Here is a 25,747-nt window from a genome sequence, read left to right as displayed (position 1 = left end):
CTGTGAGCGATCATACACAAGGCAGATGAAAAATTGCCTAAATGCTTCTGTTATGACATGAGCTAAGGCAGGACAGTGCTGTTTACACCAGCTTAATGCTCAAGATGGACAATTATAATGGCATGATTTACCATATTGAAGGCAGCCCTCAAGTCTATGGGAACAGCACAGTCAGAACCGGTTTATTCCTCAAACCAGACAGATTTCCATACAAGTTGTTACCATTCAAACAGAACAGTTGAGACACATAGTAGTATGTACAAAAACAGCCATATTGAAATGGGTCTGAAACTGCTGAAAATTGTTTCATTTTTACAAGAGGCAGACCCATTGCACGTATGAAAGAGGATGCAACAGCACCAGTTGTAATAGAGCTATTTAGTAGTGATATGACACTTGGGCTGATAACATCAAGGAACCCCTTAAGGAGGCTAGTGGGGATAATGTCAAGAGGCAGGTTGTAGATTTTATGTAGGAAAGAGTCTCTATTAAGAAAGAAAGTGCTCAGAACAGCTCAGGACAGCAAAATTTCCAGTGAAATAAAAATACAGGGGACCGCGCATGCTGGTGCCAGAGAGAAGAAGGAGGGCATGACACATTTATTAGTGTGGAACAGGATACACAAGGCTGTCCACTGCAGAAAACAACAGCACTGACCATTTGTTTACTATCACTGCTCTCATCAACCTCCTTTCCAGCTGCAGCAGACAGATGTTTACAGCAAAGACGTTATAATGAACCCACTATACATTACCTGCCCAACACCAAGGGTCAGAGAAACAAAGTACCTGGGTGCTGAGCATAGCGGAAGGTCTAACAAGCCAAAGAGCCAGATGTTTCCCTCTGGAAGTGGTAGGGGATTTCAAAACAGAGCTACAGTAAATATTGGATTTATATTTGTTATGTTGTCATGAGCATGAATCCAAATGACTGCTAAAGTGGTTCTGTGCCTGCTGGATGTGTAAACAGGCAGTGGTGTTTGCTTACACATTTGCTCTAACAACTTTATTAGGTGACAATACGTCAGGGTTGTGTTTACAGCTTGGTGTTCTGCCCGCAAGTGGACTAAATTAATGCTTCTTTAAGGATAATTCATTAGTCATCATTTCTAATATTAACTAAACAGTTTACAGAGAGACAGACATCACATCATCCAACTATGTATTTTGAGGCCTGAGGACTTTCTGGAGCCCTTTAGTTTCTACTGTATATGGAGGTGAGGTCAGAAAAGTGCATTCTGTCATGACCTTCACCATCTCCTGATGGTTTTCAGCAGTTCATTAAATTTTAACTTTTTCACACCTTTCCCTCCTAGGAGTCCATGCACAGGCACTGCGCCAGGGCAGACTTCTCTGTTCATGTTTTTCAAGTTTAAAAGGGGCAATCGACTCAGAAATGGTAGACCAAGCTTTTGAATAGACAAAATAGCTCCTCTGTGCCAGAAACAGATTTACATATGATGAAAGACTAGAGATCAGACAGTTCAGGACAGGATATTATATTGCAGTAGCAGTAATGAGCATGCAATATACTTTGAGCCAGGTTTCCTGCCAGGTTTATTGTCTGTTTATTGTCTGGAGATCCTGCCTGTTTTATTAACATGACATCAGCTTTGCTACTATATATTCGACTTAACGTTTTCCTTGAGATTCTAACATTTATTTTGACCCAGGAGAAAGGCAAATGTGGAGGTGAGAGCTGGGAATAGCCTCTGAAAAAAACACTATATAGAGCAAGTCCCCAAATAGTTTTAAATTCAAACCAGTGCAGTCAGACAGTTTTCAGTGCCACAGGTCTTTTATCAAAACAGGCTTTAAATTCATGTATATGTGACGAATTTTAACATGAACTATACAGATGCTACATAAGTGCTGAGTTATCAGCTGGTGCAAACATACCACTTCCTCATACACTCACTCTTTTTTCCCCAACACACACACACACACACACACACACACACGCATACAAACACACACTCAGTACACAGTACATGGACAAGCTTTCCCCTTGAAGGTTCTTTGAAAAGGTTTATAGAATCTTAAAATAGCAGTGTGGTCTGTGAGCACAGGGATTAAAAAAAGAGAGAGCTACTATAGAGCTGCTGTAGTGTGACATCACACAGACAAACACACACACAGACACAACCACACACACACACACAACAACCCTGCCATTGCCATCTCATTGTACTCCCCAACTGGGGCGTGAGAGAAGGAGGAGAGCAGGGGGGATGACAGGAGAAAAGGAAAGGGGATGAGGTTGACAAGAGGTGACGAGAAGAAAGGGAGCGAGTAAAAGACATGGAGGATGACTGGAAAATAAAAGGATATAAGAGAGAGAAAAGCGTGTGAAGGAGAGTGTGTGAAAGATGACAGTGGTGAAAGCTGGAGAAAAAAAATGAAGAAAGAGATAATAATATAGAAGCCCTGATGTAGTGTGTGTTTGAGGTTGAGTAGAGATGACTGCTGACAGATCTGAGTGATTCATGAACACTCATGCACACACACTTTTCATAAACACACAAACACAGGTGGAAAGACAGCAGGTCCGGCTTAGGTAATTCTCTTATTGTGTGAGACAGAGGGACCTGTTGGCTGATAGCAACATCCTGCTGTTCCATCACACAGTACAGACACACAACATGACACACCAACATAGGCCGCGGTGTATGCTAAACAGCTGCAGCAGCTCTGCTGAGGAGAGATTGACATCTCCAGCAGCCGTTTCAAACAAGCAAACAACAATAAGTGAGACTCGCTGCCAACACAGACAGATAAACAGAACGCAGAGACACGTAAACAGACAGTTACACAAGTCCTGTTACACCGTCATGAATGTTTCCGAAATTTAAGCTAAAAATGTACTGCTTTACCTTACAATCAATACGTTGGGACGAAACACACTCATATAATAATAAGTCAGTTAGACATGACTTCAAGTGATTGAACTGTCTTGACGTGTGAACAGAAGTTTTCTTCAAGTTTTGTATAATTTCATGCTTGATACATCAAAGCAACTCAGATCAATTTGCAAGTTAGTCTCATAGTCATGAATCTGACTATCCTCCTTTATCTCATATTGACTCTGGACATTTCTTACGGTACCAGATGCTTTTGCTTCTCCATCAAAGCACACGACCCTGGTGGGTGCTACACATTTGTGGTGGTTGAGATGAGTTTCCCCCCTTTCACTCTGAAGCGCTTTGAGTGTCTACGATTAAGCGCTATATACATGTAATCTATTCTTATTAAAATTATTACCTGTCAAGATTAGTATATTTCAAGAAAATCAATAATCCTCTGGTTCATCCCATAAGTGCACTCAGTGTCATCACATTGATAACCCAAAAGCAGTATGTGCTCTGTTTCATGAGTTTGGTCTGTCTCTGATTTATAAATAAAATAAAACAAGTCACAATACAAACAAAAAGGTAAAGCAAACTTGTAATGAAGCTTTTGTTTGGCTTTACAGTGACAGTAAATATAACAGAAACTGGTTAGTTTAGTTAGTTACTAAGAGTGAGTTAGTTCTCACTCTTAGTAACATTTTGCTGATTTCCAGCTATGTAAGTCAAAGAGTTGACACATCCTTTGCCTGTTATCAGTGTGGCCAGATGTAGCTGAGTAGTTCAAATCCAGTGACATATTTTGACTTGAGTGGCTGGTGAAAGAACTGCACGGGGAGTTTTTTTAAGATAAGATTCGTTTCCCTCCCTCCAACTCTGATGAACTAAGTGCACTCAAGTTGACACCGGCATTTTGGACAGCCAAAATGACTTCCCACTGTATGCACACAGATGACGCTATGGATTATTTCACATTTAATAACATGTTGTCAGCAGTGTTTTGCACAGGCAGTTTTAGGGGCATGAGCCAGATAAGGTCATGCCCTATCAAAGGGCCAAGGCAGGGCCTGAAAAGTTTTGATTGCCAGTTGAAAAGGGCAATTTGCACCCAAGAGGAAAAAGGGCAAACCATTCGTGCCCCCATGAACGCCACTGGTTGTCAGTGTCAAAGCTAACTTGTGTGTGCATCACTGTAGGAATAAAGCAGAGGCTTAGGCTGTTGTGATTGGGCAGCCGCACCGCTAGCCAGGACCAGAAAGACTGAGCTGTCGGATATCAGCCATGACTGACAGTATTTTTGCTCTAGTTGCCTTGTCTGTGTTGAGAGAAACCAACTCACTGTGATGCTGAGAGTTTTACCATAGGCTGTTTTTGTTTATGGACTGTGAATCCAAACCCCAGTGCAAAGAAACAGAGTGTTTTTTGTGTTACAATGGGTAGCTTAAAACAACAAACCATTCCACTACAGAAGAGCAGTTTATACTCTGACAGAGAAGGTTACATAAAGTAATTTTCACCAAATTAAATATTGGTGTGACCGGACCTTACAACAGTGCATGTTTTAGTAGCCTAACATTGTTTGTGTATGGCCAGCAATGTAAATGGTAATTTGATGTGGTTCTAATTGCTAGAAATATCTCAGACACAATAAGGATGTTAGCTGTAGTTGTAGCAGAGTTAACTTACCCTTCCCCAAAGCACGATTTGGGTAATGCATCTGATTGAAAAGCATACATTACCGATTGTATCTGCATGCTTGCCAGGCAAGCAAAATTGCATGCTCTCCATAGGTAGACATGATTACCAACTTCCACCACCAGTCAGGTGAATACACACATACTCCAAATTGGCCTGGTCTTGATAATCTTATATACAATACTGCAACACATATGCACTGATAGACAGGCTCTTTGTGTAGGTAAACTGTGATTTCTCTGGTACTTTAAAAGGCACCACAGTGGTAACAGCTTTAACGGACTGTGTTGGTCCCTCAGATTGGATGTCCACATTATTAAATGCAAATTATTTTCCCTTAAAGCAATAACATGCTACAGGGTATGTGCAGAGTGGGAGCAGAGTGGTGTGATTTTGCCTGGAGCAGCTTTTTTTTAAGTTGAAGCATTGCCGTTCCCCATCCTCCAAGACAGTGATCCATTCAGCAGCTTGCAGATATAATCCAAAGCAATTTTTGTATTCTGTCTACATCTACAATTTTCTCAGAAAAGACAAACTGAGTCTCCCATTGTTGGCCTTTCCTTTGTTATCATCAACCATTCAGTAATAGCTATAGTACCATAACAATGAAAACCACTTCAGAGATGGCAGCAAAGACGAATGCAGCAAATTAAAAGATGTAAGTGAAGTGCACTTTATCAGGGCTCTGAATTCAGAGCCATGAAACCACAACACAAACCTAGAGACCAGAAATATTATTTTTCACAGCTTTTTGTAATTTTACTGCTGTCCATTAGTTGCCTTCTGCTTGAATTTATATTTCCTTGGCATTTAGTATCTCACAGGAGGTACCAAATCAACCAATACTTAAATGCTGGATAGTTTTATCTTTTCAGAGGATTATTCTTGTAATAGGAGAGACAAGTTTACCATATTGTGTTTAAAATCACAATTAAACTTGTGAGGTTTGTCAATCATCTGAAAAATATACAACTGTAATTCAGAATCAGAAAGGTCTGGAAGATTATAAAACATCATGGTTGATGAGAAAGACGAGGTCAACCTACAGAAATGCAAACTTCATCAACTGAAAATTCAAGAAAAAAGGAAGGCAGGAAAGTATGCTGAAAGTAAAGTGACTGTCTCCAAGCCAAAAGTAGACTAAACATCACTGTCCAAAGATGAAAAGCACTCCAAGTTAAAAAGGGATGATGAGGAGTGACTGTCTCAAAGCCAAAAAACTATAGCAAATATTTTAGTTGTCCTTCAAAGATGAACACAACTCCAAGACAAGATATGATGAGTGATGGTGCAGATTTATTTTCCTTCCGAGTGGTAACCTCCACACAGTGCATTGTGTCATAGCCAAGTCATAACCAAAAGCACAAGCAAGGCCGTAGATTAGATTCTGTTTTACATGTTTCTCTTTTGTTTTTTTGTTTCAAGTTGTTTGCTGTACTGCAAATTAAAACTTGTGTGTTTTCAAGTAAGACCCACTAAAGTTTCAGTTACACTGCCTGGTAAAAGTGACCCAATTGTTTTGCTCACATGTGGAACAGATTATATTGCAAACTTCAGAATGGGAAAAAACAACACATGGAATCAGATATTTTAAGATCCCTCTTGGGACAATTTTTGAATACATTTGGTATTTATCGATGCAACTCACTTTAATGCAGACATGAGATATTTTTAGCTAAAGATCTTTTTATCAGAATTGCATTGGCATTAAGACACGGACAATAGCAAATACTGTAATAGGAAGGAAACTTAGATCCATTTATTCAATAATGTGAGTTGTTGCTTCTGTTAACTTTCTGCTGCCTACTTGATCACTGTGATCAGTTACAATCACTCAATATAGGTGTTGTCATTAAAGAAATAGTTCAACATGTTTGGGAAATATACCTTTTCCATTTCTTGATAAAAGATAGCATCTCTAAAGCTTATATAACACAAAATCTCATTTGTTTAATGTGTAAAAAAGAAGATCCCTAAAGAACACATTGCACATCTTTTTTTTTTGTATCGCTTTTGTATGCGTTCAAAAACAAGATATACTCTAAGCTAAACTAATTGGCTGCTGTCTGTAGCCTTTATTTATAGACAGATATAGATGTGGTATCGATCTTCTCATATAATCCATCCACTGGAAAACAATATGCTTTTGTTCCCAAAAGGTCGAACTATTCCATTAAGCTGTATCTGTGTTGATTATGTGACATACTCCAAAATCATCAAAAAATTCTGTGAGATCTGATATTTGACATCTGAATTTGATTTGAGTTACATCTCAGCGGAGCAGTGCCTGCACTGACCAACGATCAAAATGCTCTTTTCTGCATGTTCAGTTGTTGACCAACATAAACAAAAAAAAAAAAGAGCTAAATTGTGAATTCAACTGCATTAAACACAATCACCCTTTTTTCTGTTTGTCGGCCTAAATAAGACAAAGAAGGTATTAAGGTTTTCCTATTTCTAGCTTTTACTTTATATTACACCATTACAAAAACAACCTGAAAAGGCTTATGTAGATTTACGTCATTTTCACAAATATGCATAATTTTAAAATGAGCCATCTCAGTGTGGAGGAGTTGCTAGTGCAGTAACAAAGACATGATTTCACTCTCTTTCACAATGACAGCCAGTTGTGTTTGGTGTGGTGCCCCGCCAAGCTTGAAGGAACTGGGCATCAATACCTGAGGCGTGAACGCAGCCAGAGGTTCGTAGCAGCAGGCAGAACTGAACTAAATGCCGGTTTAGTCACCATAGAAACCATATTAACCCAGCTACTTTCTCCCTCCCTCCCTCTCTTTCTTTCTGTCTCTCTCACACACACACACACACACAAACCCATCATCCAATCTTGCTTCACAGGGGTTCAAGGCTAGCAAGATTTTCCAAAGCCTTCTAACATGAATGGCTGTTCCTTTCACAACCCGAGCCACCAGAGACAACAACAACTGTGGATGCAAGAGAGGCAAAAACACAAGACACCTGAGAGACATGGCGAAATAAAAAAAAGACAGAGAAGAAGGATAGGGTAAGAGTGGAAATGGAGATGGTGGGGGAGAAGGACAAAGATGTAAACAGGAGAAGAAGACCAGATAGAGATGCAAGGCTGGAGGAGACAGAAATACGGAGGGAGTAGAAGCTAGAGTGCAGGAGAAAGAAATTAGTGCTTAAAGTGGGGGAGGGCGTAGTGAGTGAATGACACAGCAGTGTATCTTCTGCAAGAGACAGCAGGTGTGGGGCGCAGGTGTTAAATATTAAAGCGACCTAGCAGGGAACCTAGGCAAATGGCCCCTACTGATATGGGACATCCCAGGCTGGGACACACACACACACACACAGCACACAACACATGAAAATATGCAGACACCAAGGGTTGCATCCCACCACAGTGGCAGAGCAAAGCAGAAAGAACATGTATGTTTAATTCACAACCTTCCATTTCAGCATGTTCGTGTCCTTTTGCTGCGCACCGTGACCCCAACCCCCACCCTCTATACCCCACACACCAACAAGCAGGAAGTGAAAAGAAGAGAAGAACAAGGTTGGTAGAGAATGAGTGAGCACATGTGGGGGCGAGGCAAAGCCAACAACATTTCTTATTTCCCAAAGCGTTCCCTCTGTAATGGAAGTACAACATTCCAAACTAATCCTGCTCCTCTCCTGGGCTTACACATGCCCTTTCTCCCCATCAATTTTGTGTTCCCTAAACGTGTCTCCCTTCCCTCAGCACACCATCCAACTGGCTGTGGATTATGCCTGACTGTTCCACACTGACCTGCATTATGGTGGATGATGAGGAAGCAGAGACCGGGAAAGAGTGAAAGAGAGGGAGGGAGACAGGGAGAATGGTTGGACCTGTTGCAACATTGATCCATTTGTTTTCATTTAGGAAAAAAAATTGGGCTTGGCATTCAAAAATGGATGATTCTTTGATTTGTTAGGACTGATCCAATTGGGGTGGAACGTATTTCGAACATTGCCGATTCTGGCAGAGGTACAAGGAGAAGTACAGTGTAGGCAAAAACAAACACTGGAATATAAAAACAATATCAGTGTCAGCAAAGTTTCCCAGGTTCGTCCCTGGCCAATAAATCAATGTTTCATCTTAAATTACATACAATAAACAAAGCTTATTTATGCCTGTAGGTCTTTATTTACGTACATACTCTTCTACTCTACTCTTCTTCTACTCTTATACTTTCTTTCATTCATTCATTGGTTTATTAAAGTATTCATAACACAATTACTGCAAACAAATGTGTGTGTATTTCGACGTGCACACAAAACAATGTTGTTTTTCCCCAAGACTTTTCATGGTGAAAGCTGGCGGAGTGGGATTATTTCAGCCCAGAAGACAAATGATGGTGTGGACAAATCAAGTAAAGGGGTGATGGTTAGGGTTCACATTATGAGACAACTACCAAAAGATCCCCCAGGCATGAAGCTTTGTTTTATATGGGGTATATTAATTACAAGTAAATATAGATATATACTTCTGTTGCAATACTTCAAATCACTGATATAGGTAGTTTGATAAGGTGGAGAAATTACCTCAAAGCAAGGCTTGACTAGGGCATCAAAAAGGCCAAGTTTGGCCCTGGTAATTGCAACCAAACCACACAACTAAACAAAAAACAAAACCCTTTGTTTGACCCCCATTAACACATGTATCCCCAACTGAAAAGCAGCTAAAATATTCTAAGAAAAACACTCAAATTGCACCTGAATGCAGAAGTCACACTATGTAAACAGAAACAGAAAAGCTTGACAAATAAAAACCTGAGGGGTTGTTGAAGTAAGTAACTGGTCTCCACAATCTTGTTTATCACAGTTTGCAGGGATGCCCACAATGCCTGCTCCTGTTTATGTGATAGAGTGTGATGACTATACAACCAGCTACTGATAAAAATGACAGCTGGAGAAAGCCTTTTCTTGAAATGTGACATAATCATGACAGTTAAGTTTGCATTTTGGCAGCTTAACGCTCCTTTAACACCATGTATTTCACACTTGCGCTGCCCACCTCCACGTATATCCATTATTTCAGAGCACTTGCCTGCCTGCTGAAGGTTTGTTTCTGTATATTCTTGGCACCATCTTCTTCCTTCTGTTTTTTGCTCTCCATCTAAAACATGATGTGAAGACTACTACTGGACTGAGCCAGAATAACCAAGGTAACGGGATGAGCTGCTCGTTGTTCACTCATACAGACTTGATTGCGACATTAACAGAACGCATGTATGTGTATGTAGAGACAGATACCACAAGCCCTGCTTGCTCAGGCTGAAGAAAGCACAGAATTGTTTGTTAGCAATCAGGCTGAATTGTTACCACTAAGATTTCTTTTGATCTTCTGGATTACCACTACATCACTGAGACCAGGTATGAAAGCACACACAGCCAGGAAGAACTACATGGAGCCAGATTATTTTCATAGCAAAATATGTTTGCTGGGGTTGGTCTCTTTCATTCTAACTATTCACACCATTGATGCATGTGTACTGTATCGTATTCTGAAAGAGTGAGAGGAGCTAATATAGCTGAGAACAATGCTAGAGTGAGGTCAGTGTGATGAGATCACCCTCCGAGTTTGAGTGTCAAGCACATGTGTCTGAGAGTCCTCATCACCTCTCTTGTTTAGCTCGGTCTTGTTTAGCTATATCACCTGGCAAGATGGGAACATGCTACAGCACACCATCATGACTGCTGCTGAAACCATTCATTTAAAAATTTACCACAATTTTGATAATGACAAATCCTTTCAGTCATTTATCAAGCAAAAATGCCAAACCTTTGCTGGTTTCATGTTTCATATCGTTAACAATTTAATATTTGGGTTGTGAGTGCTGGTCAGACAAAACAAGCATTTTGAAGATGTCCTCAATGAATCTGGGAAATTGTAATGATGTGGAGTCTTTTCTTTTCAGTCAGAGGGGTCCACTGTGTCTATGCCATACCTTGATGAATCCCCTAATAATGTGTGTAATAATAGGGTGCATGTTTTGTTTTTTGTTTTTTTTGATGAATACAAATCATATCCAATTAAGGTGACCTCTTCACGTCTCTCCAAAAATGTATATATCCTTGTGAATAACAAACATTTAATAGCTTGAGAAGAGTTTAAGCCTACCTTGCCTCTTTATAACGGTGTATAATGCAGCCTGGGTATTGTTTTAAATTGTGTCTCAGTGTTACAGCTAAGAAGTGCAGATGATTTCCATACAGTATAAAAATTATATACCATTTTTGTAGCATTTTATAGACTAAACAATTAAACGATTAACTAAAAATCAGCTACAGATCTTGAACATAATCATACAAATGATGACTACGAAAGAAAATCAAGGAATTATTCAAATATAGACCCAGGACACAGGGGAGGAACATCAACAACATCCTCTCACACCTTTTCCGCACATATTTGAACAATGTCCTTCTGGCAGGTGCAGATAAATGTGAACTACAACAACCACACACATCAGAACTTCAGAAAAAAATACCCGCAATGCTTTTTCAATGATTTGCTGACTCACTGAGATCCTGTACCTGCCTGCCAGAGGGCTGCTTTTGCCCTTAATTCAAACCAGGCATGAAGACTTTTTTTCATTTGCAGAACAGGCCTTCAGGAACAGTTGTGGGGGGCTGGTTAGTTACAGGCTACACACACTCACGCTCACACCTGGGAGCTGCCAAGAATGGCCGCACTCTTGTACTTTTGACCACTGAGCAGTTCAATTAGAGCAGTCGGGGGTTAAGTACCTCATTTAATGGCACATCAACAGCAGCAACTAAAGGCAGGAAAACACAATTGATTTATTTTCCCTTTCATTATATACTCAGTGGGAGATTCCAGCCACTGACCTTCATGTTGCAACCTCACTACCCTAACCTTCAACGCAACTGTCGCTGTCTTTCGTACATTCCTCTTGTCTTTTCTCTCACATATACACACACACATTGCATCCCACTTCACCTACTACTTCAAAAGGCTGCTGTATTGCTGCAGTTATTGGTTCCTGTGTTTTGGCTGCTTTGCCCTGAGAGGTTTAAAAGCTAAAGAACCGGTTGTGTTTTTATCAAAGCTTCTTCAGTGAGTCTGTCAGTCAGCGAGGTCTACAGAGTCAGTACCAGAGAGAAAATTCAGCTAAGAAAGAGATGTACATCCCTAACTTTGCTCTGAGCATCACACCAAAATAAAACAAAAATCCAACCCAAAAGGATATTTTCTCATTTTTCTTTTAAAAACTAGGAATCTATGTTTCTACCGTTCCTCTAGACATCATACTGCTACATACAGCCCAGGGTTTCTCTCTTCTTTTTTTTTTTTTTGCAGAGGCTAGTTTTACACCAAGCAGAAAATATATTATTACATATGATCATCTGTTAATATAAAAATGATGTACCAGAGAATGCTGCATGTTATATATAAATACTTTTACTGACCTTATGAATACTGTACTTTTAAATGTGCACTATGTAACATTTTAAAAGACTAATTAACATAAAATTGCATAGGGGGATACCAGCAATCAATCTAGTGTGTACGTAGTGTTTCTACTCTAAACTTATACACAAAATAATAACGGAGCAGCCCTGATAGCACAAACAAGCCTTATAAAAAAACACTCCTAGTGTGTCATCTACAACATGCTGACTACAACATCCTCGGACAGTTTATATATGGCATAAGTCCATTCTTAACTCAAACAACCTCAAAATATCCATTTGAAAGAGCTCACAGTAACTCACAGGAAACAAAATGTAACATTTGTCAAAAGCTGTGGTTTTACATTATTGCATATTCCCACCACATACGCAATACCTCTAAAATGGACACTTTACTATATATATACATATATATATACATATATATTTAAGGATACATTTTTAATGCTGTAGTCTAGTGGATTATGTTGAATTGTAAGCTGCATTTCAAGTGGAGTGACTTTCTAAATACCAAGTCTATCAACGAAATAAGTGTCTGACCTGATTGCTTACATGCCAGGACACCTTAATAAATCGTAGGCTGAAATGCACTATCCTTCAACATTGAAAGATGGCTGAGAGGATGGATTACAACTCCCTAATCTCCAAAATACACACATTGTATATCCAAAAAAGCAGGGTTATGTTTTGTGTGTGTGTCTGTGCTTGTGTGTATCACGGTCACTCACCTTGTCAGCCATAATCATAGAGGAGCCTCCGTGGACTCCCAAGACTGGAAGTTGTGTCTGAACGGAGAGGAAGTCAAGGATCTGGGCAATGGCCTCTTGATCAGTGCCATCGGCAAACACAATGCCATGGAGACGAGTGCGTGACAGAAGTTCACACACCTTGGGACACAGTGAAACAAACTCAGGTGTGACACAAGACTCTGTGTGCGGGATAGATAGCATGTGTATTGGTGAATGTACACAGCATTTCTCACCTGTGTAATCACAGACTTTGGGTCTGTCTCGTTGATCCGCAGTATTACCACAGAGACGTCAAGGGCATCATCAGGTCGCCGAGATGGACGGAGCTCCTGATCGGAAACGTAGCGCGTCTGGGCCATGATCACACCCACACTGAGCCCCGGGGGCTTCTGGGACGCCACAGGCACCATCATCTGGGAGAGTAGGAGCAACATCCAGCCCACTACACCCATTATACCCTAAAACACACACACACACACACACACACACACACACACACGAATATGAAGAAACTCCGACAGTTTGCCTCACAAAACCAGACCATTTCAATCCTGAATTTATTTTACAACGCTCATATACTAAGGCTGTAACAATATTTCTTTCCATTGACAGTTTTCTGCTTGCTATCAGCAGCCTGTCACAGGTGCAGGGTGAGACATTCTGTATGTTGGGTGGCTGTGGCTCAGGAGATAGAGCAAGTTGTCCACTAATCAGACGATTGACAGTTCAGTCCACGGTTCCTCCTGTCGCCTTTAAAAAATGTCCTTGATGCTCCTGATGGTCAGAGCAGCAGGCAGCTCACTGTCATCAGTGTGTGAGTGTGAATGGGTGAATTAGAAGCAAATTGTACAGTGCATTTGATAAAAGCAGCCATTTGCCTTTTAACCATGTTGTTTGTTCACAAACTGTCAAAGTAAAAAATATTGATATGTTCTTCATGTCTTTATTTTATGAACTGCTTAAATCTTTATCCTGGATAACCAACCTTAAATTTGTTTATAGACCAACTGTATTTTCTCAAGACTTGCAAATCCCACAATGTGTGAACACAGAAGGCTTCGCAAGCGATAACAAATCAGTACATGCATGCAATTGACAGGGGCATGAACAAAACTGAAACTCTTATTTTCACTTATTTAAATTTATGTGTGTAATATATGACACCATGTTCATAAGAACTGAAACTTTGAACACACCCTGTGAAACGAGTTTAAAATCTACTTTACTGTGTCGTGGTGGACATTTTTATTTCCGATCACCAGGATGTAAGAATCTTATGTATTCTGAACATGTCTTCAAAAAATGCAATAAGTGCTGTAAAAGACCCAGCAGGCTTCTCAAAAGATTGGCTTGTATTTATCTTCGATAAAAACAGTGTGACTCAGATATGTGACTCGAATATAAGTATTAGTAAAAGTCTCAAGCGCAAAACCAGATTATATGATAGGCACATTCTGAGGATAGGCGTTTACTGTCCTCTTTCTGTCCTGCACTATTCAAAAATCACTTAATTCAGTTTGATAGTGGTGACCATAAGGGGACCAGGGTTAAACCTAACTTTATTTTCGCTGAACTTAATCTGGCTTCATGAGATGCCCTAAATCTCTCCTTTCCACTGTCTGCCTTTATTTTAACATAATCTCTGCCTGTAGGCAATGTTCAAAGCAAAGTGCCAGCTATTAATGGTTAAGAGAACCCTGAAATAAATGTAATCTGATTTTAACCCAGTCATGGGGTATGAGGGGAGACATTCCAAATCCCTGAGGCACACAAGTGTCTGCATCAATCAATAACGTTCACTGAGATAAAAAATATCTAAATATATTTTAACTCTATATTTTAACCAAGTCCCAGTCTAATACAGAGGGGTTTAAGCTCACGTTCCCAGTTCATCTTAGTCTGTGTTACCTTTTCCTGTAATGTGAGCAGATCTAAGAGTAGCAGATGAATAGAGGAAATGCAGTGTGAAATGCCTTGGGCTGAATGAGAGCTAATGAAACTATGTGGCGAATGCTACGTTGCATCGCAGCCAATTTCTTACACCACCACAGTCCAGCAGAGCTGAAAAACACCTCAGGAAGAAACATCACGTCCACAAAATTAACCTACTATCTTTATATCTCTGCATCAGTTTTCTAACTTTGCATCCATGTCTGCAAATCATCTTTATATATTAATTTTCTCTTTATTTTTATTTTTACCCTCTTAAATTCTGACAATCTGTCTTTCCGCTGGGTTAGTATGTGTATCTGATCCATGTCATCCCACACCCGGTCTAATCAGGCCAGTTAGTCAAGTCAGTACTTTCCCAGCTTGCTCTCTCTGCCCTAGTGCCCACAGACTAGCCTGCAGCTCCAGCAGCACTTAGCATACGCCGCTAAATCACACACCGCTACACTCCTGTCCCAGGGAATTAGTGTCAGCTCTAACCAATGGGACAAGATTACACTAACTTTCCCTGGAGTTAGCATCAGAGCTAACATAACTAGGAGCCGGAGTGTTCTGTGCCACAGCTTCCAAAATGGTCAACGTAGCTGGAAAACTTTGGGTCACTGAGTGTTCCCGCTGTCTTACAGGATTTGCATTTGTGCTTACAATCATATCCGCTGACTCCAGTGATTAGCTTCCAAAAGAGATGTCGTGAGTCGTAACTGTTTCTCTCTGCATCAACATCTATGCTAATATTTCCACACAACTAAAAAATTTGCTCAATAATGTAACATGATTCTGTAGAATCCAGCCAACACTGAAAGGGTGTTGACCCTTTAAAAATGTAATTTAAAGGTAAGAGTTAATTAAGTAACTGATTTACTGCAATAAAATAGACTGAAGGGGGCTTTTTTAAACATGTTTTCTAAATTGCACAAAAATGTCTCTAAGCAGCAAATTAGTCTAATGTTTTTATTTCTCGTCTAAAGTTAAATCTAGATTTGTAAAAATGATGTCTCTGTCAAAGCTAGAATGAACACACCCACTGCTCAAATGGGAACTGGCATTCAGAGGCCCTCAAGCTGCTTCAGTGACAATAAATCAGAGGACATCTTTGTGCACAGTGTAACACAAGCCAGAGTGATTTTCCTCGGATATAAGCACATTTTTTGGTTCAACAATGTTAGCCCTAACTCCTATTAAGTAAAGCTCATGTGGGTGTAATTGCTTAAATCTATCAGTCCACAATTTCATTCTTTCATTCACTGCTAATGAAGTAGCGCTACATAGTGTCTCAAGATGACAACACAAATTAGACTTGCAGTTATGCGGGCCTTGTTTTCCCAAAATATGTTAAAGTGATAATACATGTGAAATCTGTCTCTTGAATAGGAAACATTATTGAAATTGGCTGTAAAGATCTTTCATTTCCTCATTGAGGGACAACACTCTCTGTGAACAAAATGAATACAGTCAGTTTCAATGGATTTCAATGGTGACCAGTTTTCACTGTGGACAAAAAAGGATCAAAATGTACACTGAAACCTCCCGAATTTCTGCAGCACAACCTGCTTTTCCACTGTACATTTGTATTTTAATCATGCTCCTGTCACTCTTTTTTTTTGCCAACATGTGGCTAAATTCACAAATCTACCACTTCAAGGATGTAATTGTAATATCTGTCATACAAAGCTTCGTTTGTGTGGTGTTTCCAAAAAGTATTTGTATTTTGTATTTAAATAATATCTTACTACCCCATTTTCTACCACAGTTTCTACTCTTGGTTTCAATTTGGTTTGTTAATCCCCATAATACTCAGCTCCAAACTCTGAGTGTCAGGGCCAGATTTATGTACATATTTCTGCTTGCAATCTGCATGAAATTAGCGTCTGATTTACTTAAGCAGTGGTTAATTTTCAGTAACTGGGACTGTCTTTTAGGTGCAGTCGGCATATAAACAAGATCTCTAAAGATGCAGTTCGATGGTGAAATTGGGATACCATGGGGCAATAAATCATGAAAGAAATCAAGCCCAGAAAAAGAAATCAAATGTACTAATGCTGAAGTTATAATTCCCATTATATGAAACTTTAACTTTCCAAACCATTTACTAAGGCCCTGATTAAACTCTATAATGTGGATATCTCTTACTATGTACTAGTAATATATACTGCATTAGGAGACATTACAGTGTATAATGTTGTTAAGAAAATACATACCACAACCAGTAACAACTGTGCAATCACCGAAATGCATTAGCTCAGATTTCAAGTTGTCAAGCTCAAGTTCAGGCTAAATGACCACAAAGCCACAACTCTCCATCCCATTTTTGTTTATTGTAAAAAAAAAACATATTTAAAAAGGAAAAAAAGTGCTATATGGTATTCCTTCATTATTACCGCACTACTTTTCTTTCTAAGTACTTGTCACTCTAATTTCTAAATAATTCACTATAGCGCTCCTACATATGTTTCTGCTGTCATGGTCATTTTTGCAGAATGCAAGGTTATTCATTTTAGTCACCCCCAGCACAACCTTCCTTTAATAAACCATTACATATCTCCACCTGCGTTGTAGAAGCAAAGAATTTTCCTTGTAAAACTGACCCTTTAATATTGGGTGAGCCTTAATAAATGTACCAGAATGTACAGCCAACCACATTTATCAAATCCACCCTGTGTTATGTGTGCAATCCTACTTTAAATGCTAAATGCATTTGCATGAAGAAGACATGCACACTTCACTGATTGCACGCAAGCTATGTCTCAGATGACAGGCAAACTGCGCTTCCAGGCCGCTGCACCTGTTTGATAGATAACTTGCACATCAAGTGAATTTTATGTTGTCTAGTGCTGTGAGTTGTACGTGCATTTAACTTGACAACAATGGCAAAGTTAGCAGTGTTGTCCTAAGTTGCTAGCGGGCAGTGCGTAATGTGTGTTTGATGCTCATATGATCTGCAAGAAATATACTGTAGGCTATATATTTTAGACGGAAATAAATAAAAGGATATTGTTTTGTTTTTTAGATACATTCCAAGATTAGCCAAGATCTGATCTGAGCCAGAGTTTAGGGTAGAGAAGACATTAAGAAAAGGAATAAAACAAAGTTGAGAAAGAAAGGTACGCTTTCCCCTCACATAGTGTGGACTTCTTGTCTCTTTTTAGAAGAGAGCAGTTCAGTGTTATGTTTGTTGGCCACCCACCTTTATTGTTTCTTAGTTTTATTTGGCTGCCTTAGTACTGTGAGAAGTTAGCCAAGCTTGTCACATTACCAGGCAGTCTGTGCTACGTTGTGTCTCAGTCAGTTAAAAAAATTCAAACACATTGCAGATGGTGGTGTGACGTCTTTGGGGACATATTGGAAAATGTTTTAAATGGTGTGGAATCTTTGGAAAAAAACAGCTATCAGCAAATGTCTTCAATTTTACTAACATCTTGTCTAGTAACAGAAAACAGCAGTGTCACCATTAGTACATACGTACTGTAGTTTATATATATTATTATATATATACTAGTACACAGTATGGAGTTTGGACCCAACATGAGTGTAACCTGTGACATGCATAGACACCATGATGAGACAAAAATACTAACGCGTGACTGACATGGGCAGAGTTGCACACGCTCACTAACGTCTGGGCATACAATACTGGTCACTGCCTGAGGTGAGCATGTCAGGTATGGTCTGGAGTTGGTAAACAGGTAAACCATGACATCTCCCTTCATCAAGGCCAGAAGATGTATATTCACCCTCAGACAATGAAGAGGGACATTTAGAACTTTTTAATAAATTTCTACAGGGACTAAAATAGTATTGATCAGTTGAATGTAATTCTGTGAGAATACAGTGTTTACTTTTACATACACCTTGGTTACGAGAGCAAGGTTTTGGAAAGAAAGCTGACAAGTCTCACAGACAAGTAAATATCGAACGAAAGCAGACACTCCACACTACATCTACGTTGATTGGGTTTAAATAATGTGTCTGATAGTGACAGCTACACATTCATCCAGCTGTCATTTAGCATTTAATCACTTTTAACTGTGAAGATTGATATTAAAAAAGTCACCATTAATATTGCACTTGCAGCTGACATATATTCTACAGTACTGAGAAGTTATTGCTCTGATGCTTATCAACATCAGTTATAATTATCTTGTGACAATATGTATCAATTAATAATTAATTTTTTGAACTTCATTGAAATACTTTTCTAACTCCTACTTCTTTGGGAAAATGTTGCTATATCAATCCATCTGCATCAGTGTATTCATTATTTCTGTATTTCAAGTATATTTCAAGTATACAGCGGTACTTGTGTATGAGATGTCTATGTATATACATAAGATTTTAAGTACATGTATAAGAATATTAGTGCATTTTTTCCAGATTTACTGAATTACATTTTGGCCAATACAAGTTCATTAAGCAACATATTCTTTCTAAGCTAAAGGTACTCGACATGATGATACAACTCTGAGTTGGGTGGGTTCTGATCTGTCAGGACAGGACCAGCAGTACCACCCTGAGCCTCTGCCCATCATCTGAGGAGTGCGATAAGGCTGTGTCCTGGGCCCCCTACTCTGTTTGCTTATTACATTATTAATGACATGAAACCAGCCTGCTCAAGATCTTAGTTCTTACTGTATGCAGATGATTCAGCTATTGTAGAGTTCATGTAAATATAACAAGGATCTGGATGTTGGACAATAGGACCAAATCTATCTTATCAAAGATTAAGTTCAGGAAGGACTTTAACTTTGTCATCATTATAGGGGGGGAGCCAATTGTTTGCCTGTTAATTACAATTACTGCATTCTCAACAATAGTGGGAGTACCTTGCTAGGTTGTTTTGTGATTCAAGAAGGTATTGTTTGTGCTCAGTGATGGTTGTTTCCTCCAGCTGGAGACAAAATTGACCAAAAGAGCTTTGGGCAGGCATGTATGGGGGTATCATCTTCCTAATAAGCCAGCTACCTAGCTACATTCGTGAAAAATAATGACAGAAAAATTATGGTTGAGACTGATGCAGCTCTATAAGTTGTTGTTAGTCAACTTAGAGAAATAACAACTCTTAAACAGACATATTTGGTGGGATATCGCAGCCAGTGTTGTAATCAATAATCAGGACTCATCATTCTATCCCTGAAAAAGTCTGATACGTTATATTCATAAATGATTGAGAACAGTTGTCAATAAACCAACTCACACCAAAACTGTTTGATATGGAATAAAATGACTCCCTGCACTTCATAATAGAGCAAGGTACAATTTTTAAGTTTAATTTGAAGGAACAACAACTTTACCCTTAGACGTGGAAATGTTCTTAGTAACTGAGAAACAACATAAAACATAGTCTATAATCATTCAACAAACATTAATGCCCTTTTACCTCTACTACAACTACTAACAAAAAAATTGGTTTCAATTCAGTGCAATTGCAGTGCATCCCCTCAAGTAATCTTAATACAGGTGCACTTTCACATCATATACTTAAATATGCTTTTTGTCTGACCTGGGAGTACCAGGGTTTATATTTTCCAGAGATTACTCTGCATTTACTAAAGCATAGTGTGTATCATTATCCACCCACCCAGACACTGAATTGCAAAACACAAATGTTTGTTATCTTGATTCGACAGCAAAATATGGTCGAAAGGTCTTGTTTGAAATATCACATTTTTATTGGTTTAACATTGATGTAAGTTGCAAGTGCCTTCCTGCTTGTCCTCGATAAAACCACCTGCCTGCTAGACACAGTCTCTTAACAGCCCAACAGCCTTTTTCCACATCAACATTTCAACACTGCAGAGCTGTGTACATGTGTTAGGGGGTCACACTTTTGGCCAATTCTATCTTCTTTTTTTTGCATGCTTGTGGTTTGTGTGGAAAACAGGGGAACAGAAAATGTCTGCGAGTGTTCTGTCATTCATATTTCATTGATAATAAATATGAATAAACAAGGATAATGCCAAACACCCGGAAGGACACTCTCCCTCATTCATTGGGGGACTGCAATGGGTGCTTTTGTAGCAGTTTGTGGATATATATGTCTATATCTGTGTCTTTGTGTTTGACTTTGAGGGTATTTATGTTTTTCTGGGGCAGGATGTGAAGCAAGAAAAAGATATAGCTCCTGTGGAGGAGACTAAAAGGTAAAAGATGAGGTTGAGCCAAGAAAAGGTAAGAAAGGGCATGAAAATAAAGCTATTATGAAGTATGAAAGTTTATAGTCTTTCAGGCAGAATAATTCTGACACTGGAGAGATGGAGAGACTCTCCTCAATCTATATAATAATAATAATAATAAAATCAATTCTCTTTAATCTATATATCAATTAATTAGCAGAGAAATTAGAGCGTTCCACGGCACCTGGCCTCACCCTGAATGGCACAGAGATCAGAGGTCTGCTTTATGCAGATGACTTAGTGTTGCTTTCACCTACTAAAGAAGGTTCGCAGCAGCACCTTAATCTCCTGCAGAGATTCTGTCAGACCTGGGTCCTGACAGTAAACACAGCAAAGACTAGGATAATGACCTTTCAGAAACAATACAGAAATCAGGTTATCACACACAATTTCTATTTAGACATCTCATCATTACATACACAGAAAACCTCAACATGGCTGTTAAATATCTGAGAAGACTGCTTTCTATGCAATGAAAAGAAAAATATATACAATATATTTTCCAATTGAAATTTGCCTTAAATCTTTCTCCAAATATTGATTAATTCTATATGGCAGCAAAATTTGGGGACCAAAACTAAATGAATTTGACAAATGGGACAAAACAATCATAGAATCTTTTCACAGTGAGTTCTGTAAGCGCATCCTGCAGGTGCAGAGAAAAACACCAAATTATCTGTGCAGAGCAGAGCTCTGCCAATACCCCCTCTTACTAAAAAAACAGAAAAGATCAATAAAATTTTACAATCACTTAAAATCAGTTAACCGCCAGACATACCATTACAAAGCCCTAACATACCAGGAGCTGAAACCAGAGAAGAGTCCTCTCAGCCAGCTGGTCCTGAGAACAAGTCCCCAACAGCCTCAGGACAGCAACGCCAACTCAAGCAGACCAAACCAAATGATGAACAAGCAAAGAAACGACCAAAACACAAAGTAAACTACAATGTTATCTGACCCTAAAAGGAGAATTCAGACTGGCAAATTACCTGAGCACAATAAAATGTCCTAAACTAAGAAAAATGTTGACAACATACAGACTGAGTGAACACAGCCTGGCCATAGAAAAGGGTCGCCACAGACAGAGCAGATATCATGAAACCTTTCTTGAAACTTTCTGATTAGACTCTTCTGGACTGGACTGGATGCGTTAAGTTGGCGCTTATGTTTTGTGTGACGTTTTACACGGACTCTTCGGTTATAGCTCTCAGTGCGGGGAGTGCAGCTGTATGAGAGCACAATTGCTAGAGCCTGTTCTGGGGGATCGTCTGTCTGTCTGCTGACCTGGAAGCTGCTTCATCATTAATGAATGAAATTAATTAAAGTGGTGAAAGAAACAAAAAGTGCACATCCCAAACATAATATTAACGTTAGTCTACAAGAACTGCCCGTGGCTTTGATGTTCTGTAACGTATCTGGTAAATAGCTAACGTCGGTATAGCAAAGCTGTCCTGTTAGCCTGTCAGTAAGTTAGAAGCTGGTTAAATTAACGTTAATAGCTTAAACAAAATGCTTGATTTGCATATTTTATTTTATAACGTTAGACAGTATATTTAGGCTGAAGGCCAAAATTACCAGAACTTTCTATTTTATTTAATGGATCTGTGAGTCTGACCTTGGGTGTTTGCAGGTAAGTTAACATTAAAGTGAATTTATGTTGGCAGGCAGTCTTGATTTTTATTTTAACTGGCTTTTCTGTTCTGTTATTTCCACAAGGCCGGAGCTGAGCCATATTGTGGGACCAAGACCATCTTCAGGATTCCAACCTGTAAAAATGTTAGTCCATTATTACTAACTAACATAACATTACCATAGCCCATTATTGTAGTACGGCCCTCTAAAATTACTGGACATATTTACATTTAGTTAGTGATTTATTGGATTTGAGATACCCTGAACTTTTTTAGTTAGGTTTTAGCCCCTTGCTATAACATGACAGCTAAAGATGAGCTTAAATAGATAGATAAAATGATTGCTTGTGGCAGCTTGTTGGTAATGCTTGAGTAAAACAGACCTGTATTATGAGTTTAAGTTATGGTCTAAGAATGTTTAATTTATTATCCATCTTCAGAAAGTCTTAGAGAATAATTGTGACTATCACCAAAAATTTGTGCCTTGGTCCTCCTGTCACTAGAAGTGAGAGTAAAATTGTCCAATTTTTCCATTGACTCCCATAGTAAAACTGGATAGGAAAAAGTCTCTGAAAATACTCCCACAGTATCTGTACTCTAACTTATAGATAGGAGGGTGATGATTACACAACACAGCACTCACAGAAGTCATGTACATGTCCCATACTGTGTCTGAGTATTCTGATGGAGTCCACCGTACACCTAAATTCTCATTAAGTCACATTCAAAGGTATTGATTGTCTTGTGTAATCAGAGTGCAGAGCAACCTTCGACCACCACCCTCCTCACCTGGCTACCCCCACCACCTGCACCCTCACCTGTCTAACTTCACCACCATTACTTCTCCAATGCTGACATCCCCAGCCAGAACACCTACAGTGAGAAATTGTTTTGTGAAGATTCTTTTGTGTATTGCAATGTGTCTTGACAGGATAACTGTGGCTTGGTTGAATGTTCAGCTAATTTTCTGGATTTTTGATTAGTTGTTACTTGTTATTTATTCTGATGATTTTTATGGAGAATGTCATGTTTAGCATGTGGGCAAGATGATTGATGACCCATATTCTTTACTAGTTGGACGGAAAAACATCCGTTTCAGTAGTTTCTTATCTTCAACCTAGCTTTTCTAGTCTCTGTGTGTAGTTATAGGGAAATATTTTCAGAGAACCCCTTTTTATACATTGATTACAGACTGCCTATGACATTGTTAGACTATCAGTTTCAAAACAGATCTCTTTATATATGTGTTATTATTGTTGACTGTTTTGTTCTATTTGTGCAATAAACGCTCTGCTTTTTGTGCAGTTAAGTCATGTCCTTTTTCTTATTTTACATCAACAGCCATAAATAGCCATATTTTATTGGTTATACAGTAGTACTGTAAAAAAACAGTAAATACAGTAATATTTTCATAGCAGTATATTACTGTACTTGATTATACAGTATGCCAAGAAGTAACAGCATAATACTGTACTTGATTATACAGTATGCCAAAAAAGTAACGGTATAATACTGTACTTGAAACTAACAGTACATATACTGTACTTTATTTGACAGTATGCTAAACACTACTGTTGTTGGTTTTACAGTAATTTTACCGTAGAATGAAATACAGCAACTACTGGATAATTGTTGCCAGTAAGTTACTGTTAATTCGACAATAAACATCTTACAGTGAACCCATGAACCATAAATAATTTGTAAAATACATTTTACATTTGATACTTGATCTTTATTTTTCTTTAATACTGACTATTAATTTTTTGTTTATTAATATAGTTTGTTTCTTTATTGATCCTAAACATAAAATTACTTCTACATACTACTGACCTATGGTGCACGCGCACACACACACACACACACACACACACACACACACACACATACATTTACTGTTTTATTTATTTATTTAAGTTTTATTTTGAAAATTTTTCTTTTCTTTTCTTTTTTCTTATTTTAACACACACAAACACACACTTTTACTGTTTTATTTATTTTATTTATGAACTGTATGAATGAATTGAATTGTTCTTTTGTATTGTATATTTTAAGCTTGGCAATATTGTTGTTTGACATTCATGCCAACAAAGCTGAATTGAATTGAATTGAGAGAGGCTATACTGTAAGTAGCTTGATAAGCTCCATAATGTTTTACATCAAAACTGCACTGTATGTAAGATGTGAAAGAGGATTATTTATGAAGCCAAATGTATGAATGATTGCATGTATAATAATGATGTAACAGAACAAATATGTTTTAGCCAAAGAACTTGCAATGTTAGGTGCATCAACAAGATAAATTGATATAATAACCAGATAGAAAATCAGAGAATTCTTTGCAGAAGTTTGAAGGATTTGTTTGTTCACAAGATTGACATTTTTATAGTAAACTTGTATTAATCAAACATCTAGATGACCTCAAACTGTATGAACTCCAGGGTTCCAAGAACATTGCACAGTGATAGCTGTGACTAGGACATCCTTGTGAATATACCATGTGATTTTTCTAGCTTTTAATTATTGAAAGGACCTAAAAAATTTAAATGACACAGGACGGTTGAAGACAATCATCGGTAAGACTTGTTAGGTAATCTGATGTAATGATTTCATAAATTCTCATTTTAATTTTTAACAAAAAACTGAATTTGTACTCATTTTAATGCATGTCAAGTGCACCACTCTCTTGAACACTCTATTATTGATGAAAGTGAAGACATTTATTAATCTACCAAATTTCTTCTAATGCTGTAATAAGTTATAAGAAATAAAAGTACTAATGTGACAAGTGTAGATTGCTAATAACTGTTGGTGAATTAAAATAAGGATATTTGATCCAACTTTGATATTTGCTGTTATTATTTGATGTCATAAATGGAAGATGGCGGGTGCACTTAGCTGTATTTAAAAATTATCTTGGTATGTAATTTTACATGACGGTACTGATCAATACAAAAGCGAGTTTATGAAAAAGAAAATAGCTGACAAATACTTCAAATTTATTTTCTACTACTTTCCAAAATAAACCCATAAAGCAGTTCTGTGCATTACTTTTCACAATACTTTTACCTACAATAGCCTGATACAACTAAAGACATCAATGGGATAGATACCACAGAATAAACATTATGACGACATCTCAGACAAGTGTATATTATCTAGAGCAGCGGTTCCCAAACTTTTTGAGCTCGGCCACAAACTTTTCATCTTGACCGGGTTGCTGCAGTCCCAAACAGCCCTCTCTCTCTCTCTATATATATATGTGGGGGG

At 38.4% G+C, this 25,747-nt stretch overlaps 1 protein-coding gene across 4 annotated transcripts in view; it reads right to left on the bottom strand.

Annotated features, from left to right (window-relative positions):
• grin2ab (glutamate receptor, ionotropic, N-methyl D-aspartate 2A, b) overlaps nt 1–25,747 on the bottom strand; it is a 105,210-nt gene that overhangs the window by 61,886 nt on the left and 17,577 nt on the right. For all 4 annotated transcript variants that reach the window (XM_046048149.1, XM_046048150.1, XM_046048146.1 and 1 more), the window contains exons 3-4: nt 12,963–13,187; nt 12,709–12,867 (exon numbers count right to left, since the gene is read on the bottom strand). In XM_046048149.1, coding sequence (XP_045904105.1) covers nt 12,709–12,867; nt 12,963–13,181 — 378 coding nt within the window. In that variant the 5' untranslated portion in view covers nt 13,182–13,187. The remainder of the gene's footprint in view (nt 1–12,708; nt 12,868–12,962; nt 13,188–25,747) is intronic.

This window comes from Micropterus dolomieu, linkage group LG04 (genome assembly GCF_021292245.1).
Source record: "Micropterus dolomieu isolate WLL.071019.BEF.003 ecotype Adirondacks linkage group LG04, ASM2129224v1, whole genome shotgun sequence".
NCBI classification, from domain to species: Eukaryota; Metazoa; Chordata; class Actinopteri; order Centrarchiformes; family Centrarchidae; genus Micropterus; species Micropterus dolomieu.
Note: the sequence above shows the minus strand (reverse complement) of the source record. Positions and strands in the feature narration are given on the sequence as shown.